The sequence below is a fragment of the Pholcus phalangioides genome, unplaced genomic scaffold, assembly GCF_987345545.1.
Source record: "Pholcus phalangioides strain wild (caught in Gottingen) unplaced genomic scaffold, Ppha-v1.0 ptg000010l_1, whole genome shotgun sequence".
NCBI classification, from domain to species: domain Eukaryota; kingdom Metazoa; phylum Arthropoda; class Arachnida; order Araneae; family Pholcidae; genus Pholcus; species Pholcus phalangioides.
In genome coordinates, this window is record NW_028301603.1 from 36,888,770 (window position 1) to 36,909,700 (window position 20,931).

At 36.4% G+C, this 20,931-nt stretch overlaps 2 protein-coding genes across 3 annotated transcripts in view; one reads left to right on the forward strand and one right to left on the reverse strand.

Moving 5' to 3' along the window:
* Positions 1 to 3,810, forward strand: part of LOC149081374 (KICSTOR complex protein kaptin-like) — a 16,349-nt gene extending 12,539 nt beyond the window's left edge. For both annotated transcript variants that reach the window (XM_089238193.1, XM_089238194.1), the window contains exons 10-13: positions 370 to 460; positions 972 to 1,113; positions 2,777 to 2,950; positions 3,678 to 3,810. In XM_089238193.1, coding sequence (XP_089094319.1) covers positions 370 to 460; positions 972 to 1,113; positions 2,777 to 2,950; positions 3,678 to 3,737 — 467 coding nt within the window. In that variant the 3' untranslated portion in view covers positions 3,738 to 3,810. The remainder of the gene's footprint in view (positions 1 to 369; positions 461 to 971; positions 1,114 to 2,776; positions 2,951 to 3,677) is intronic.
* On the reverse strand, positions 3,763 to 20,826 carry Mcm5 (Minichromosome maintenance 5). The gene is made up of 15 exons (XM_089238192.1): positions 20,596 to 20,826; positions 18,280 to 18,406; positions 16,931 to 17,059; positions 16,222 to 16,394; positions 14,713 to 14,871; positions 14,527 to 14,611; positions 13,726 to 13,982; positions 13,189 to 13,300; positions 10,974 to 11,042; positions 10,697 to 10,837; positions 7,405 to 7,581; positions 7,184 to 7,299; positions 6,814 to 6,936; positions 5,352 to 5,622; positions 3,763 to 3,945 (listed from the first exon to the last, which is right to left on the reverse strand). The coding sequence occupies exons 1-15, from the start codon at positions 20,739 to 20,741 to the stop codon at positions 3,844 to 3,846; spliced, it is 2,187 nt and encodes a 728-aa protein (XP_089094318.1). The 5' UTR covers positions 20,742 to 20,826; the 3' UTR covers positions 3,763 to 3,843.
* Between the last annotated feature and the right edge of the window lie 105 nt (positions 20,827 to 20,931).

Genomic DNA, 20,931 nt, shown 5'->3' on the forward strand with positions numbered 1-20,931 from the left:
CATTTTTGGCGCTATATTTTGTGACAACCGAAAATTTAGTTTTTTTGAAATCCAGATTTCCCATATTTTTGTCTAGGAAACGACTGCTAAGAGCTATGACTAAGGGACTTTTTTAGGACCTTTTCATTTTTGCAAAGCACAATTTCAAGATTTCGAGCAACTTTTATATAAAGATGTAAAATCTGAAAAATTTGGTTTTTTGACCAGAAGATTTTAATAAGTTAAAAAAAATCTGAAGGCTTCTCTGGGTAAATTGGAAGCATTGGCACCTATGTATTAACACTATAAAAATTGCAGGGAGATCAGAGAGTAATATTGTTATTTATGGGTGTCATTTTTGTAGAGTTTCATTATGTTTTTGTCCTTCAGGTAAAGAAAAGAAATTTAATGACGGAGACAATTTGAACTTTCCAATACACCTACTGGTAGGGAATACTTTAGAAGTTTCTGTTGTATATAGGTATGCAATTTTGATGGTAATTAATTTTATTCTGCCTACTGTTTGCTGTGGAAACAATTTTCTTTTTTGTTTTGAAGGGAAATATGAAGTTTGAGCATTATACTCTATTTGTTGGAAACCCTGGTACAGTGGTTCCAAACCTGTGGTGTGCATACCGTGACAGGTTATTCAGAGGAATACACAAGAAGTAATTGGCGATAAAAGAAAAAAAATATATTAAAGAGAAATGTGCGAAATGATTGGCCATATATGGTAATCCCTTTTTATGGTACAAAAATAATAGGCTAGTAATTGAAGCACAAAAAACAGAAAACCAATACTGCAATGTAAATTGCTGCAATTACAACAGGAATTGGTGGCAGTTAGAGAATTGGAAGGACCTTCCAGCATCTTTTGAGATCACATGATTTTCTTAGATATAAAGATTTTTTGATCAATTTTCATATATCTCCCATCTGTTTTTGATAATGTAGTGTTATCATTGATATCAACGAAATAATTTTTTTTGTAGAAATATTTTGAAAAAAAGACTCAGTCTAGGTGCTCAATGGGTATTGCCAGCAAGCAACAAATATGATTGTGTCACCTGCATATGTGTGGCTGATATCGATATGGATGATGAGTATGAATTGCTGCTTGGAACTTATGGCCAGGTATATTAACAATTTATTACCATATCATTTTTAGGCATATTTTTTTAGTTGAATTGCTATGAACAAAAACTGGGTAAAATAATTTTTGGTATCAATCAAGAGTAATTATTAGAGCCCGGATCTCGCTACAAAAATGTTATTAAAGTTCTGTCGTAATAAAACTTGCAAAATTCAATCAATTAGCGCATCGGTTACATTCGAACGAATGTAACAAATAGGATTATTGTTTGTTTGTTTTTTCAAGTTTTATTAAAAAACGTTTATAGTGTAATCCTGGCCAGTAATAAAAGAATTTCGATGCTATTTCTGAAAAATTGATCAGTTTTGATTGAATTCAGTTTTGAAAAAATGCAATACTACAAAGTTTCGTAATACAAACATCTCTGTTAATTCACTAAATCCCACCAGCGCAAAAAACCCTGATGTTATGGAAATAATATAAGCAATATTTATTTGAAAAATTATTGAAAAAAAAAATTGCATATTTTTGAAGGTTTATTTTTGATTTTATATGCATTAATGCGAAAAAGATCAAAATGTGCAAATGCATAATAATCCAGACTAGTAATTATTATTTTATGAGTAATTTCAGTATGCCTGATGATTATAAAATGGTTGTCAATAAATGACATGCTGCCAATAGGTAGAGATTTAATGCTTCAGAGATTTCTAAGGCAGTCATCTGACTAATTTATTTTCCAAGTTTTTTGAAGCTAATAAAATATATTTTTCTGATTACATTGAAACTGGCTTCATGCACCCAGTGGTGTATTTAAATGGGGCTTAGAGGGCTATAGCCCAGGGTGGCAAGTTTGGAGGGGCAGCAAATTTGAGGAATGAGTGGCTAAGAAAATTAGTAGAATGGAGGAAGGGTGGGAAAATTTGTATAACTTAATAAATCCAAGTGAGCGAAAGAGTGACACCTAGAATTTGCAAGCATGTGAATGAGCAAAAGAATGACGTAGAGCGTGAGCAAGCATGTGAGTGACTTAGAGAGAGAGTGTGTGCATATGGGAATGACTATAAGAGTGATTTAAAGACACAGGCGTACTTGCAGGAGGAGAGAACAAGTGTTATACCACGGGTCGGCAAATTCAAGGAAATAGTCATCAAGAAAATTAGAGTAGAAGAGAAGGACGGCAGAATCACATATGTACCTCTGACTTCACGATGTTCTCAAATCATCAACAACAAAAATTATAATTGAAATAATTAGACTGAAAATTGCCATCAGATGGACTGATTGGAGAACACACAAAAGTGGGTTCAACTCCCATTTTCCCGGAAAAAGATCAAGTTAAAGCTTCCCTCATCAAGCCTCTGTATGCTTTGATGAGAGAAAGGCTAACATATCTGACTTTATCCAGGGCCAGTTTCATGAGGACGATACGAGTATTTACAAAACTTTAGAATTATTTAGCCTTAACCCTCCTTTTTTTTAAACCATTATCTTGATTGAAATTGGAAAGGGATATAAAGCAGCTTATTAACCCCACACCATCAAACTTTTGGAAACCACTGCACTAGACTACTTATTAAGCAGAAACGATAACAAATCAAATAGAGAGGGGAAGATAAATTATTTATTCCCTATTCTGTGAAGTGATTTTCAAACATGAAATTTCTTAAAGAATCTCAACTTTTATCAACAAAATTTTTGCAGCAACTTCTAATCTATAAGTATCAAGAAGGGGAACATAAAAGCAAAGGAGCGTATACCATGGTTTACGAGCAGGCGTTTTCGAGACCCATCCTGTCTCTGGCATACGTTGACATCACAGGAGATGGTCTGAAAGAATTGCTTGTTTTGACGATTAAGGGACTACATATACTCCAGGTATAAATTCAAATTGTACTTTAATTTTGAAATAAGATTTCAAATTCCATAGTTGCTTAATACCCTTAAATAAAAATGGTTAATCATTGCTCGACAGCAATCATTAGTTTAGTTATTGTATAATATTAATATAAAATCTTTGAGGAAAGATAGACTTTCAGGGTAGTTGTGCTATGATAGTCATTTTTATAGCAAAAGGTCCAGTGATGCGGTCGATGTAATAGGTGCAGATGATGCAGGGGCTCTTGATGCGAGATATAATTATTTGAAGGTGTTGGTTTCATTATTGCAATATAATATTTTGTAATTGCATTAAGTCATAGCGAGCTGAAAGCATCATGTAAAATATTTCAAATGCTTAAATTTATGTGCTGGAAATTCCGTAGAGGTGTGTTTACAAGATGCATGTTCGGTTAAGTAGGAGTAGTATTTTGTTGAAGATGAAAACAAGGATGCCACATCATATTGGCTTTTTCATTGCCTGAATTTCCCTCTCTAAAATGTGCTGATTTTTGGGAGTCTGCTTACACACAGGACTTATTTATTGTCATTTTGGTGGTCTGAAAAAAAGTGAGTCTGTTTATACTCGGGTATAAACGGTCAAATTTATTTCAATGGTAAATTACAAATCGCACAAATTTATTGATATGTTTGTTATATAAACTTCAACAGTTAAGCTTCTATATAATGAATTTAATCATTCTTTTCTATATTCCCTGATACTTAGCATAGTCTGGACAGAATCACAGAATTATGTATCGAAAGGCTAACATTAATGGCAAAGTAAAGAGAATGAATGTACAAGCTATGAATTTTTGTATAAATGTAAAAAATATTTATTGTAATAAATTGGTTAAAAAAAAAGAAGAAAACCTTGTAAGTTCATACAGAGTTCATTTAATACGATACAACATCTTCCTCTGCATCCTGTGCTGAAGTTCTCCTCTGCGGATCATAAAGTACAAGACTTTGTACACTGCTCTCTCTGGATATTTCTGTAAAATACATTAACAAAACATGACTGTCTTGTTTGAATTAGACAAATCAATCATGGATAGGCTGGCCATATTTCCTCGAGAGAAATATGGGACGTCGCCAAGAAGGACACCAAAAGTGAACAAAGTTGCCAAATATTACGGAAAAACGCTATGGCGGGAAATGAAGCATTACTGCAAATTGCAGTGGATTAAAATGAATTGCACGAAAAAAAAACTGTTCACCAAGACAAATGTGGAAGATTAATGTTATTTATAGGTTGAAAAATAATTTCAATCTTTCACTTCAATAAAGAATAAAAATCTAAGTAGGCGTCATGTAAAAACTGGGACACTTTTGCCAAAAAGTTGGGACGGCCAGAAAAATAAAAAAAACCGGGACTGTCTTGGGAAATACGGGACGTATGGTCACACTAATCATGGATGATTGATTTGTATAAGAGTACAAAAATACATTTGATTCCTTGAACCGTCTTCAAAGTTGGAAGACACTATTATTAATAACTATTGGAAAGAATGCCCATGTTTACGACACACTTGCAAATAATAACAGCTTATCAAATATCTGACACCTCATTACATCTTGTCACAATGCCCTACCTCAATTGCAACAGCACACTATTTGAAAGTTACTGAACCATTTATTGCCTATCATTTTTTATGGGTGACGATCCCAAGGACTGGATTGTACAAGGGGAAAAAATGTCTGCCCCATAAAATGCATATCTGATTGCTCTTCCAGACACTGCACTCTGAATCCCTGCACGTCATAAATATACTATGTTTACCAATGTTTAAAGCAATTCGCCTAAATTTCGCTTTAGAACAGAAACAGATGGCAGCACCAGTATAACATGAAACAAGTATAACTAACAAAAGGGCTGGACAAATCCCAGGTGCCATGGCACCTAAAATTTGTGTAGTTATTAAGTTGAGAGCAGCACACAATGTTTAGAATTTGTAGTAGCATATTTGCCAACATGAAAGAGGGTCACTATGCCCTTAAAAAGTCAAAAGAAGCATTATTTTGGACCTTTTCCTTCGGGTAAAAATTTTCTTCTGGTGCATAGATTTTTTTTATTTTTGCGATTTGTTCAGCCCTGACTGCATGTTAGGGGACATTCAAGTATTACGTAAGCAAATTTTTAGCCATTTTTGACCCCCCCCCCCCCCCCCCCGTCAGCAAAATTTCATCAGCTCTGCCCCTCTGAATCCTAACTCATCTTTTCATAAAGGGTGGTTGCTGATGTAAGCATTATCCAAACACCCCCCCCCCCCATCCATGATGATGTAATACTTGAACGCCCTCTTATGGTTGAGTATTAGTGTATAAAGGACTTACAGTAGGTTGTTATGTTATGAAAAAGTTCTTAAAAACAAATAGGATTGTCCTTCAGTAAGCTGACCTGTTTCAAGAAATCCTGTACTATGCTATTTTCGGATACTTGCGATCCGATGGCGAAACGTTTCTTCAGCTGTTTTTCAATGCGAAGAATCAACTGATGCTCTTCCTCCGAAGTGAAACCTTCAGCACCAGACAGATTTCCCGAATGTGCTGCATCTAACGTTGAGACCTGGAAGAGTCGCAATGCCTCATTCACATGACGTTCAGTAGCGAATGGCTGCAGCTCCATTTTTGCGAGTGATTCTGATATCCGCACTATGGCTTCCAATTGCCTAGTCAAGGGAGGGGAGGGGGAGAAGATGCATGAATACAACACAGATAAGTTAGTGGTTATATTCCTTATAGTCTTTTTAGAATTCAATCATGCACTGATGCAAAATTAAATCCCAATACCAACAATGATTGTACTGAATAAAACAAAATTAGGAGATATGTTCACACATGTCAAAGATGGCATTCACGTAAATTATAAAGTTGCAGAACACAAGCATTACATTGGTAGCGATGCACTGAATATGCAACCGAAGTCTTAATTACACATGGATAACTTCATGAGCATTCTTTTTCTTTTGGATTGAGTTTTTTACATCAGATGAAAATGAGGGATATCCCCAAGAAGGGGAGAAGTCAGTGTTATACTGCTGTCTTGGACAAAAAGGGACTTCCAGCGAGAGCATATTGAGTTACTATTGTGGTCATCTCAGATTAGTTCTTTCCCTACTGAACTAACTTATGTTCTTCCCTGGGATCAAACCAGCAAATCTCTGCAGCCTTCGTAGTTGTAGATGAGTATTTTACCACTAAGTCACTTGCACCCCTACATTTGACTAAGTTAAAACAAGATCATAGAATAGGCCTTCCAGGAAACAAAACTTTCTTACTGCGATATTGCAAAAAGAGTCGGACGAGATAACTCTACAGTCTATGATTGTTGATAGCAGTGGTACTGGGAAGGTACTGCTACAAGGAAATTGGGGTACAGGCAGACCAGGGCTGGCCATATTTTCAAGATGGCCCTGACGCATTGGATTACATTTGTGGCAGCAATTCAAGTTTTTATAACGCTGGTGTGCCACAAGGAACTGTATCAAATCAATTATCTGACCATTAAATCCACGAGCCAAGCACCCCACAGGGTTTTTGCCACTGACTCTAAATCACAGCAGTACACGAATTCAGTGGTGTTGAGCTAGAGTTCATTGGAAGGCAGAATTGACATCCGTTGTGTTAAAGCATGTAGACAGATCTGTGCATCATCTGTGTGTGTGTTCCATTCATCTAAATCAAATTCCTTCTTGATGCCGCACTTGCTATCGGTGTATATAATGATGTTAGTTGGAGCAAAAAAAGTCATCTGGTAATTGCAAGCTAACAACATTGTGCAAAGTCAGTTTTTTTGAGTGTGAATGTGTTTAATACCTACAATGAATTGCAAGCAACATGTTTACTTAAAATAGGCTTACCTCACAGTAATTGGAATGCTTGACTTTTTGTCCTCTGAATGTTCACGTGTACTGCTTCGCATCAACACGTAATGGTTCTTCAGCTTTTCTGCTGCCTCATTTGAAAGACGTGGACCACATTTGCTGTAAAAATGGAAAGATGCATTTTGAAGTTAATTAAGTATATTATTCACAGTTTTTGTGAATGAATGTTGATAGGTTCAGTATATTTGATTAAATTGGTACTTTCTTAAAATTAAAATATCACTTGCAAAAAAAACATTAAGAGAATGTTGTTTCAAAAACTTAAGGTTCCAAGATTTTAACTCTAGTTTTTATGCTTTAATAACGATGGGATTCAAACAGTTGAAGGATAGTTTTTTATACATACGTTCTGCAATAAGCAATAAATTTCTTGAGTGTGCTTAGGCTGAGCTCTCCTTCAACTGTCTCTTCATTTGTTTGTACAGCATTCATGTGCAAAGACATGACATGCCTAGCTATAGTCTAAACAAACAAAAATACATTTTTATCACATTTAATCTCACAAATAGAATGCTATGTTATCATACTGAATAGAGAAACAGATGATCCACATTATATTTTTCTTACACTGTCTTTTCTTTCATCGTGCTCATCTTTTACTATGAAGATCATGTCAAAACGTGACAGAATTGTCGGCATGAAATCAATGTTCTCTTCAGCCCTGCTCTCATCCCAACGGCCAAATACACTGTTCGCAGCAGCAAAGACGGAGCAACGTGAATTCAACGTTGTAGTGATTCCAGCCTGTGTGTTTGTGGGGGGGAACGAGGATTAAAATTGTCATATTTCAATTACAATCAAATGAAATACAATTTCATGAAATATAAGGAAAAAACACCCGTTAAGTGAAAAAACAATCAAGACAAAAAAAACTGAAAAAAAAAGAGATCAAGAGATGCTTGATTACATCATTGAGGTATGACCTTTAGCAGAGACAAAGTTCGCAGAATGCTTCAAATATATTACTAGGGTTTGAAATAAATTGTCTTCATTAAGAAAAAAATCCTTAATCCTTTAAAACCATACAAAATTTTTGTGTTTTAGTGTCTTACATTGCATAGATTAATTTTGTTAAATTAAATGGGAAAAATTATTTAAAACATATTTATTGAAAAACCATTATCTCAAGGTGAGTTACAGTACATAATTTTTGAAAAAAAGTAATTTTTTTTATATTTAATTTTTATTGTGACTTACAATATTGCGGTGATTGAGCAGTTTAAGTATAAGCACACTTGCAAACTACTAAAGATTTATACTGTAAAATATGGAACTACAGTAAATCATGAAAAACAAGGGAAATCTGGTTTTTCAGAAACTTCTTTTGTTCAAGGGTTTCGTCGAACTCCATTATCATATTGAGTACAAAATGGACATCACGCAGAGACAACATCTCCAAAGAAATATCAAATTAGTAACAAATCAACCAATGACATGGAAAGGTGCAGTTTGCACTAAGATAACTTGTCGTGGCCTATAGTCCATTTCAGGTTAACTTTGCAGTGAAGAGGAAGCTACGAGGGAACCTCATCACTTGTTGCTATGGCAACAAAAGCCTTTTAACCAATGTATCGATGCGCGGCCTCAGTAAGGTATGGACGATTTCTAGGATACCTCGAAAGTGTCGTTGCGGTTGCTATAGATTTTTGGATAATGGTAACCAATATTTTTTTCTACACTGCTGGCCACACAAATTGCAACACCAAGAAAGACAAGAGATATCGCAACAATATTTATTTTGTAGATAACATGTTGACCAAGCATCAAATGATTAAATTTATAGACTTCTGTGAAGTCTGGTTCCTGACAAAATCAGTAGCCAGAGTAGCCGCCATTGTTGGAGATCACCGCTGCCACACGCCTCGGCATTGATTCAAAGAGACTTTGGATGTGTTCTTGGGGTACAGCAGACCAAGCAGCTTCCACGCGTTGCCAAAGTTGATCTGGTGTGGCAGCTGGGGATGCAATCTGGGTCAATCGTTGAGCAACCATGGACCACATGTTTTCTATCGGCGAAAGATCTGGAGAGCGAGCTGGCCAGGGAAGCAATTCAATCTGGCGATTGACGAAGAACCTTTGGACAATGCGTGCCACGTGTGGTCGCGCATTATCCTGTTGAAATATGGCTGTGGGCAAGCCCTGAAGGTAAGGAAGGACAACTGGCTCCAACACCTCGGAGATGTAGCGCTGGCTTTTTAAAGTACCGGCAATGCGTATTAGAGGAGTGCGAGAGTGATATCCAATACCGCCCCATACCATAATACCCGGTGCAGGACCAGTGTGGCGGTGCATAACGCAGCTGTTCAGCATCCTCTCTCCACGGTGTCTCCAGACTCGAATCCGACCATCGTGGTGTTGCAGACAGAAGCGTGACTCGTCAGTAAAGACAATTTCATTCCATTGTGCCGTCCACATCCTTCTTTCATCGCACCATTGGCGGCGGAGACGTCTGTGGTTCTGCGTCAAGGGTAGACGAAGCAATGGACGTCTTGCGGACAGACCACTCTGCTGTAAACGGCGTCGAATGGTACGCGCAGACACTGGATGATGCGGTACAGACTGAATGTGCTGTGCTATGGTTCGTGATGTGGCTGAGCGATCCGTCACTGCCATACGCACAATACGCCTGTCATCACGTGAAGTGGTGCACTGAGGTGGATGCGATCGAACACGTCGGTCCGTCGTACCCTCCTGCATCCAACGATCACATATCCGCATTACAGTTGTTTGGTTTCGTCCAACACGACTACCGATTTCCCTGAAAGATAATCCACAATCTCGGTAGGCCACTATCCTTCCTCTGTCGAACTCGGATACTTGATCAAAAGATGATCGCTGTTTTCTACGAGGCATAATTGATCGTTTTTTTGAAAAAACCACAAGAAAAACACAATTTCCGTACTTCAAATCGTCGAAATCTCCAAGCCTTAAATAGAGCTTTGAAGTGGCGCCACAGGCGCGCGTGATGTGCATCTGCGCTGAAATTCTAATCATTTGCATATCTCACCTCCGCTAATGCATGTTGTAAATTTCATATTATTTGCTTGCTTCCTTCAGGGTGTTGCATTTACGGTGGCCAGCAGTGTAATTTAAAAATTTCAAACGAAGAAACATCGGTTCAAAACGATATTTTCCCCTTTTTTTCACAAAATCATTAAAAAAATTTGAAATATTCTGTATAAATGATCATCATAAAACTCAGATTTATGGGAACTTTATTTTGCGGTGAAGGAGTACACTCTCTACCTTTCTCTCCACTGCAAAGCTAACCTGAAACGAACTATAGAGTTCTTTTTGATAAATAAAATAAAATTTAAATTTCACTCACAGATGGCATTGTAAAACAAAAAACTGGACATCTATATATATAAAATTGATTTTCTGTGTGTATATTCTCTATATAAATCTATAATTTCATTCAAATCATTGCCAAATTTTGTATCTGTACCAAACAGGCCCCAACTTTTTAAAAGTTTGGCTACTTTAAAAGTTCATCAGAGCTGGTCAAAACATTAGTCAGCAACAAGGACTTTTGGAATGTCTACTTTGACTACCTTAGTTCCTAAACAATGTCACTTTGTTTTAATACTTCCAGTATATGAAGAAAACCCGGGCAGTGCCAGGTGTCAATGCTAGTTTGATATAGAATGTCGGACTCGCAATGTTTTCTAAAGCTGAAGAAAATTGATTTGAATATAAAAAGCCACAAGAGAAAAAAGAAATTTCTGTTTGAAATTTTAAATTTTTCGGGGACTCCCCTACTAGCGATGAGCATTGTCAGTATGGAGGAGCCTGGTTCTGAGGTTAGCATGTATGAGTGTAAGGGTTAAAGATGAACTTGATCAAATACAGCAGTTACCTTAGCTATGGATATGGTTTGCTGTTCCATAGCTTCATGAATGGCTACACGATCATCTTCCCTCATTTTGTCGAACTCATCAATGCAAACTACGCCTCCATCTGCTAATACCATAGCACCACCTTCCATAATGAAATTCCTCTGAAAAAAATTTTAAGACATGCCACTAAAATGATAAACTGCCATAACGAACTCATAAAAGCAATAACTGATTGTTCTTTAAATTAATAAATAAATTATATTTTTTTATGCATCATCATCAAAGGAAAGAACTTACAGAATGAGGATCCCTGATAACAGAGGCAGTGAGACCAGCTGCGCTGCTACCCTTTCCAGATGTGTAGACCTATAGAAAAATATATTCACAGCTATACAGAATCATCAAAAATATGCAAATCCCTATCACAAATTTGGATCACGTCAAATATAAGAGAGAGAGCAACACATGATAATAAAAGTGATCTTTGGGTCAAATTCAAATAATTTGAGCAAATCAGCAACATTTGTTGTAGGGTGTAAGATTTAAATGCCACATGAACACCGAAAAAAATCCCATATTTTTAGAGTTATTAAAAGCATTTTTAACAGTTTGAGTTTTCCCTTTAAAGTTTTAAAGTATTTCTTTATTCAACAGAAGCAGTGGGGGGGGGGGGGGGGAAAGAGGAAACTGAAGAGCGAAATGGGGTCAATAACATCACGAATGGGGTCTTTCTGACAAATAATCATTCCAAACTAGTAACTCAGTCACAGTTGCTTCCCTATGTTGGTAATTGTTGCATTTTCATGCCAATAAAAAAGAGTTGGCTCTATGCCAACTCTTGCTTACAAGGTCATTTCAAACATCCAGCTGGCTATTTCATTATTTGACTCATTTTTTTAATAGTTTGTAACATGAAATATTTAATTGATAAAGCTTGATTAATAATTTCTAACACACTTGATAATCGAGTATTCAAAATTGGAATTTTCAAGCAACAGATTGGAATATTCACGACAAAAAGTATGCGGCGGTGGGGAAATTGATCCACAAGCGATCACTCAAAAGAATAAAAAAAACTACAAATTAATACCAGAATCCAATAATTTGTATATAACACTCTTTCAGATATCATACTAAATACTACAAGTGAGACAATAATTGACAATACAGTTTAAGAAAGAAATGGTCATGTCTCCTGTGTTTTTATATGAATAGTGCACTTGCAGACATGCCAACACTTTTGGAATCTAGAAATCCGGAGATTCTCCTGAGAGTGGGTACCCCTGCACTCATAGACCCAATGAAAAAAATTTTGAATATCAATTAAGGGAAGTGCTGCCCCCCTCCGCCTTCCCAGGCAAGTCCTGCATTGCTCCTGAGCAGAATATAATTTAATGTCAGTACTTTCATGCAGAATAGAGAAATCACATCTACTTACTGTACGTAACATCCACAGAAGTGTTTCCTTCCGTGGATGTTATCAATGATCGATAATCTTGGGTATACAAACTCTTAAAAACTTCAAAATATAAAGCTGCTGACGAAAAAACTTGTGTTTGCCGCATGGCTATTAATGGAATACAATAATGATTATATAGGGATTTCGGCAACCAAAGGTCATACCCTGATAAATGACTACTCATAAAAGCTAAGTAAACAAAAGTCATGCTTTGCCAATTGCTTTAATGCGGTCACCAAAACTTTTTTAATGGCTGCTCGACGGAAATGACCACGGTTGACTTCTATGGGGGTTTTCCCTAATGGCAACAGTAGTCATTGACGTCACGACAATGTGAAAGCTAATACAAAATCTAATTTTCAGCCAAAATCAGGAGAGCGGGAGGAAGGGTGAAAAATCTGGTCTCCTACCTAAATCCAGAGAGTTTGCAGGTCTGCAATTTGCCGGGTTTGCAAGCAAACTCGGGTTTGATTCAAGGTTGAGATCATTAGACTTTTCATTCTGAGTTCACCTTGGCATTGGGCAAAGAAAAAGTCTTTTCTTTTGCTATTCCCAACAACTAGGGGGCCATTTGCTAAAGTTGAGGGAGGCCACTAAAGCCTCTACATCAGCTCATTATGCCACAGTGCTTAATTAAGGAAGGAATGGTTATGTCTTCCTGTGGTATATATGGATAGCGAGCTTGCCCGGTTCTTAAGAGGACTGGGCTCAATTCCCGACAGAGACCAGTAGACCTTTCTTCCCCAGTTCATCTCAGCATAATATCCAGCAAATAGTCTTTCGTTCACAGTCGAGACACCTTATAAAATGAAGTTGCTTTATTCCATTCAAAAATTTGTTGCATAGAAGATTTGTCATACAGAAATAATTTATTATTTCTAAGTAAAAATTTAATTTTAAAGAAGTTTGTGATGTAGACTTCACTGAATTGAAAATTTCAAGCAGAATTCATAAGTTTTAAGATGTCTCTGTAGCAAAATCATCTATGACACAGAACAAATGATTGTGTAATGAAATGCTTTAGAAGAAAAGATTAAGTCAAATCATACTTACACCAATTGGAGCAACTTTCTCAACAAATTTCAACAGCTGGCTTTTAGCAGTTCCTGGATCACCCAGTAGTAATATATTGATGTCCCCTCTTCTGTTCAAACCATCTGGTAACCTTTTGAACCATGATGATATAAAAAAATTTCAGTATTTTATATGAACACCATAAACTCAATGAATAATGTACCTTAACGGCTTGGCAAAAAAAAAACTCTTATTCTAACTATTGCCTGGATTATCGGGTTGTCTTCATATTTAATTACACCAGCATTCATCATGACAATGACTTTGAGGTGACGATATATGTCAACACAAAACTACCCAGAATTTTTAAGACAACTCATATTATCCTCACTTTCGTGATTACATAGCCAAACAAAGAGATATCAAACCTTAATAAAACTGAGGGAGGGGTACCGAAAATTAACCCATAAGTACAACATATCTACATTATAATATGAATTCAGAAATTTTAAGAGAACCAAAATTTCAAATAAGCACAAAACACACAACATAGTACTAAAAAATTAAATTTCAAACCTCTTCCTTGAACCTCCAAAGAGCATGCACGCAATAGCCTTCTTAATATCAGCTGAACCATAAATAGATGGGGCTATACTCTTTGAGATGCGATCCAAGACATTCTGACTGCTGGCAAGGTATCGGAAAGTCTCCTCTTCCTCTGGAGTAAACGATATTCCAGTCGATCGACCAGCGCCCTCTGTGACAACAGAAATCCCAACAACCCTTATGTAAGGGTTTCTTATACCAATGTTTGTCTTCTTGTAACTGTCTCTCTAGAATACAAGGAAAATATTATCACACCATAATTACCTAAATTATAGTTTGGTGAGCATATAAGACTCTTCTTAGTTATTTCATTGGGCACTATGCATACTTGGATAAACTTAGTTTGTCACAAAAAACATGTCTGCAACAACACCCTTCAATTTTTCAAGATTCCTTTATCAGCGAATTTTGCATCTGAGAGAGGATTAATACCCCCACCACAGATTATACACATAAAAATTATGGTAGATGATTTCATCACCCTTTGCTTTATCATTAACTTTTTCTTGCAATATTAATTCTGATAATTTCAGTATATTTTGCTACTTTGGCCAATTAAATACCTAAATAAAGAGATACAACTTTGTCTCACACTATCAATAATCTTTCCCCTAACCTGATGTGCTAGCTATGATATGGCCACTCTGCACGAAAAGTCAGTCAACGAAAAAATAAAACGTTATGACATTGCACAATCCTAAGGATTAATGGGCTTGACTGTATGAAAACAATGCACAAAATTAAGATAATAACATTGAAAATAGAGCTAACTTTCGATTTATTCGATATCCTCTTGATAGAATAGATTCCAACTATGGTGACTCTATTTCCTGGCACAACACGATCACATAAATTCCTGTGAACAAAGAAGCAGAAGGTTTCCAAATTTTTAGCAATCACATCTGGATTTGATGGCAGCCACAGTGAAATAGAAAGAAAAAAAAAAATCATCAGCACCTGTCAACGTAGAGCCGCAGATGTCTAGGCATTTCACCATGAGGTACATCTTCTGGAGACTCCTGAAGTTTCAGCATCTGGAAATCGATGCACTCACATTTGTCTGGCATTATATAATATGGATCCACAGGGCATCTGGGTTGACCAGTTGCTTGATTTCTGAAAAGAAAAAAATTGCAAGTTAGGTTAAAAATTGTTTAGGTTTTTTTAAATTGATTCTTTCATTTATTTGCACTCAGGGCTGCTATTAAGTTGGAACAGGTATAGCTGATTCTGTGGGCACTGGACCAGGAAGGGGTGCAGAATTCACCCTTAATTGTTCCCTCTACATCACACGGGGTGCCAAAATGAGTGCTTGCCCCAGCTGACAAAGTATATAGTTGCAGCCCTGTTTGCACTAATCATCCAAACTCCTCAGGACACTACCATACACAAAAATGAGGGGGGAGGGGGCCCTTGAGCCACTTTATGGCACTTCTGATGGTAAATATCTCTGCCAGAAAACCCTGTATTTGCTACTGCCTTTGGACCTTGCTGATTCTAGATTTGAGAATTTTCAGTAATATCTACAAAGCTTTTCTAATTTCACAAATTTTCATCTATACATATAATCTTGATTCCAAACTATGTTGGGAATTTCAGCAAATTCAAATAATTTGTTAATATAATCAACTCGTCATAATCAATGTTCATCATTTTTTAAATGCCTTTATATTCTATATTAAAGTTATTTGTATTACAATTGGGTCAAAATTTCAGTATTCACAACACATTTTGTTTGGTGAGACGATGAATCAGATGTAGCAGCCGTTTTAGATAGAATATGCACAATCAAGCTCTGTTGCCAAACTAATATAAATACATTTCCCCCTCCCCGAGGGCACGGTTGTGTATGAGAAAATTCTAACAAGTGAGCTGCAGTTTGCAAGTTGCATCAACTTTTTGTCCCAGAGATTTTGCCCCTGACTTTGCAGACTCATTCATACAGTTACACACCCGATCGCATACTCATTCAGTCATTCACACTGTCTTTTACCCACTCGGTCATTCATATTGTTGCTCACCCATTCACACTGTCTCTCACCCACTCGGCCATTCATATTGTTGCTCAACCATTCACTTTATCACTCATGTGATTACTGACTCGCTCATTCACCTATTTACTGGTTCACTCATATGGTGACTTATCCAACACACTCATTTGATCACTCATACAGTTACTCACTGAACTTGACTAGTGTGATATGTCAGGGGCAAAAGTGTCAGGAGAAAAATGCCCTGGGGACAAAATGTTGAAGGGAAATTTTCAGGATCCTCAAAAACATGAATCAGAGCTGGAAAAATGAAAACTTGAAAAGCGCTCAGATTACAGAGCTTCTATAATTTTTGTTATGAATACATAATCACATGTGGTTAAAATAAATGAATAAAAAACACATGATAAAACATGAACTGATCGTATATTAATAGTTTGAATGATATACCACAAATTATAACCGTTCAGCTCACCCATTACATCGCCTAGGAAGATTGTATCCATCGAGACCCGGGTTAATCTTGATCTTCGGTACAACCTCTCTACATGATCGACATTGAATGCTTATGGTAGTTGCTTTGGACTGAACATTTGATGCAGCAATTATGATCCCAGGAATCTTCACCAACTTTGATATGTGATCAGACTAGTCAGAGTACGATACAATGAAACAGAATCAACAAAGATTATGTTGGAAACTTGATTTCATTGACTAATAGAATATGAAAAATCATTCTTATCACACTACAATAACAACAAAAAACAATCATAAACTTTTTTTTCAAAAGTATTAGAGCACAACTGTGAACAAATAATTTATACGTAAACTTTGTATGACTAAAGACACCCTCACCTAGATCAAGGGTTCTCACTTTTTCCACCCGTTGTGCCCCTTTCCCTAATCAACACTTATCTGTGGCTCCGCTGACAAAGGTTGGAGGCTCATCAGGGTACCACGCCGCACAGTTTGAGAACCCCAGAATAATGTGGTTTTATTGACTGTGAGCCAAAAAATTTGGCAGCAGTCTTCTCATTTTATTAATTTTCTTGACCCACTCATTCCTAAAATTTGCCACCTCTCTGAACTTGCTGTCCTGTGCTATAGTCCTCCTGTAAATATGCTTTCGACTGTAGTATCAACATTGCTAAGCTCAAGAAATTAAAAAAAATTTTAAAACAAACCTTTAGTTCCCGCAACAGCAATGAATTTGCATCTGATTTAAGAACAATCTGGATATCTTGTACTTCTTCTTCTCCCTCAGGTCGCGGTCTGGTGACCTCATCGGCCACTTCTTTGGCAGCTTCTTCAAACTAATGAAATAAAACGAAAACCAAATGAAGCAAACCATATAACAAAAAAAAAAATATATATATAAGGCTTCAATATGCTCACATATTTGTTACAACGGTGTCATAGACCAGTTGCTTTCAGTTTTAAAATGATTATTTATTACAGTCAAACCTCTCTTTCTCAAAAAACAATAAAGTCCTTGCACGTTTACTGTACTACATCAATGTATTTTCACCTCTCCGTCTCAAAGCAATTTTCTAATTTTCTAAAAAATATCATGAAGGTCAAGCCCAATGATGGTAAAAAGAAAACACTGGAATTTGTGCAAATCCAGCTTTCCTCTGGGGTGAAAGAAACATAAGAAACTATTTTTTGTATTACAGCCTATCGTGTTGATATATCTTGTCAACCACAGGCGGATATTATGATTGACAGGTATGAATGGCTTGTTCAGCATGACAACCAGTCAGACAACAGACCATTCAAAATTGCTTCGAGAAAGCTGCAGGTTTGAAACCGCCAATCTCTGTAATGAAGGACCAGATCTGGTGATTCACTTGAATTTCAACAATTCTCAGAACAATGTTGAAGATGAAATTTCAGAACATTAGTGCACTACTATGAAAAAAAACTGAAGATCGAAATTTCATTTTCGATTTTGTGGAAATGGATGAAGTTCACTTCACTTCAAACTTGCAGCACCTTGATTCATACCGAAATTACTGCTGAATGTATGGCGACTCAGATGACAAAAATACTGAAAAAGATACTCCAGAGAAATTAGGAAAACGTAACGGTGAAAAATGTTGAACACATGCTGTAAAAACACTGCTCCATTTCCTAGAGCAAACTGAGAACATAGGGCCTAAAATATTTACAGCTTTTACTAGTGTAGAATAAATTTTGAAGACTCAAAGAATAAAACAATATGCATCAATCTAAGCTTTCGCAAATTAGTCTAAATAAAGTATGTAAATAAAATTTAATTGAACGAAAAAGAAATTTGAACATATTCTAGTGTATTAAAAATTGGTTGGGAAACTTGACCGATATATTCCACTAGTATATAGTAAAATACAGTAAGGTTTTTTCAGTTTTTAATCAGTCAAATTTTTTGACATTTTTTGTCTTTCTTATAAAAAAAAAAAAAAAACCTCCTCTATTTCTCAATTTTTTTTCTGTCCCATCAGTTTCGAGATAGAGAGGTTTGACTACATTTTTAATACCAATGATCACACACCAATGGTAGATGATCAGTAGGCTCTTTGTACAACTTATCAGCAAGATCTTCATCGAAGCTTGATACATCTTCCAACGAGACTTCTAAGCAATACTGCTTCAGGTTGTAATGGTGTAACAACTGATCTCTGGAAGCAGATACATGTGTATTAGCGCACAAACAACAACATATATAGAATAATATAAACATCTACAGAGAACAAAAACAGACTTGTACACACAGGGCAGCAACTTATAGAAGGAGCAGTTAAAGCATTGATTCATCACCCCGTTCAGCCCAGCACCAAGGGCACCAGACCAGCTGGTTGCGGCCTTCTGTAAACATCACTACACTCTGACAATTCTACAATTCTTCACATTAATAAAAACCAGTCTTAAAACCAGTTTAGCAATAGTGAATTATATATTTCTCATTAAGTACCTTCAGTGCTATTTTGATATCAAAAGATGCAACTAATGATGGTGTCTTTTGGCTTTTAGTGCCAAAACAGATTGACGACTCTGCAACAAAAACAAATTTGCATAAAATCAACATATAGGCTACACTCCAGCAACTCCCAGAGGATTCTCCACTATATTGCCCTGAAGCAAACTACAACCTCTTCCAAAAGGGTGTACAAGTCATTTTCATCCTTAATTGGTTATACATACAAGGGGCAGCTTTTAAGAAAAAAATCTTTACCTATGCAGGACCTGTTTTTAGCACATCCAACCACATTTGTTTTTGGTAGACAAAGATTTTTTTTGTTCTTTCAACTTGGACTTGGTACCCTGTGTGGCCACCCGATATATACAAATGCTTTATCTTTTTGGAAGCCATTATTCTTATATCGACGATGCTGGTTGTAATGACTTCACGTTATAGCGAATTCAAGATCGAATGGGGACTGGAGCTTTCTGATGGTAATTAATAGGCCTACTGAGAGTTGGAAAACTTTAAAAAGAGCAATTCTTTTGAACTTCTGAATGCTCAAAATATCCAAGTTTTATAGATTATGGCCTCTGAAATTCACTAATGAACTTAAAACTATGTTTAAAAATACATTTATGGCACAAAAATGTCAAAAAAGACATTTTTATCAAAAAGTTTGAAAACAGGCATTCATGGCATTTTGCCTGAACTTCTGCGCAGTAGTTATAATGAGCGGCGACGGTATAAAGAAACGACAGCAGGACTTGACAAATTGAGAAAAAAAATCGAGTCGTCAACCAAATATTTTGGGAGCCAACACATTTTTTTAACCCAGACTAGCAATAACAAACAGAAAATTTTAGGTGTGAATACCAATGTTTTGGTGAGGTCGACATAGCGAGTACCTTGATTAACCTGGGGTAAGATGGGTTCAGAGTCAAGTCAGAGTTGCGTAAAGCGATTCTCAGTAGGAAGAAATGATCCCCAAAAGTGTAAAAATCTGTGTGCTGACATGGTAGATTTATTCACAAACAAATGAAAATTAAACCATGATAAATAAAACACATTTATTATTTATTTATTCAACATTGCTTGGTTGAGACCAAGCATATGGGGTAAGTGATTTGTCCGTCAATTCCCAAATAAATAGTACACCTTTCCTTTTGTCTCCAAGTATTAACTATGCCAAATCTGTGATGTCGCCAACACCTTCTTTGGTGCATTTTTGAACATATTGGGTATTATTATTATCCCGTAGTAACTTCAGCAAATAGAGCCAAATCCAGTTTGGCAATATAATTAAACAGTGGTATCCCGTAAAATAGAAACTTACCAGCATTTATTTTACATCATAGAGATTTGCTGAAGAAAACCAATTCTTTGAAGTTAAAGGGGGGGGGGATATATTATTAGGGACATATCTACAGGAAGGCTATTACGGTAAGCAGCCCACACAAATTCCTGAAGAAAGCTAAACTACAGCAGCAAGGGGGAGCAGCAGAACCATAAACAGATTTTCCCCTTTATACGTTTCATTCCTTTCATGTTTCATCAGTCCCATTGGAACTGTGTACAACGTGTAAAATTGAGCTTTCCTAATTTATAGTCTGTTTGATCTCAGGGACTACTCTTGGCTCCTGAAAAATTTTGCACATGGACCTCTTGAATATTACTCTGTGAGACTTATCACTATGTTCCTTCTGTCCTAATGGACTGGCATAAGAGTTGCAAATTGGGCTTTCCTAATTCATAGCCTGTTTTACTTCATGCTACTTACTCTTGGCTTCAAAGAAATTTGGTTAGCAATATAATTAATTATCTAAAGCACTACAGCTTGCACAAACTGAAAACGAAACGAATAGAAGAAAAGAAGTTTTAAAAACTAATTGTTTTCAAGTAAACTACCTGTAACAATAGACATAGTTTCCTTCATGAAATTGACGAATAAAATCTTTGAAACGACGCTTGGCACCTTGAAGGTTACGCTGATCTCCTTCACTTTGTTCAGCGAAGCCGAAACTATCGCTGTAATAAACTCCCAACTCATCCATTTGCAAAACTTACAATAAAGACTTTTAAACTCGGCTATACACAAAATGCCAGTCAATCTTCTGCAACAAAAGCGCGGGAATTGGCGCCAAAACTGAAGATGGTTACGGTTTGGTTATCGGATCACAATCCATGGTGAAGGAGGAGGGGTACGTGCTGGGCAGTTACATCGACAAAATTCGATTAATATTT

What these genes read in the sequence shown, in the direction of transcription:
- Mcm5 (XM_089238192.1), bottom strand. Translation starts at nt 20,741, where the DNA reads ATGGATGAGTTGGGAGTTTATTACAGCGATAGTTTCGGCTTCGCTGAA. An exon ending in TTATCAGGGATCCTCATTCT is followed by an intron (nt 10,838 to 10,973) that starts GTAAGTTCTTTC and finishes AATTTTTTTCAG; the next exon opens with AGGAATTTCATTATGGAAGG. An exon ending in ACGATGAAAGAAAAGACAGT is followed by an intron (nt 7,300 to 7,404) that starts GTAAGAAAAATA and finishes TTGTTTGTTTAG; the next exon opens with ACTATAGCTAGGCATGTCAT.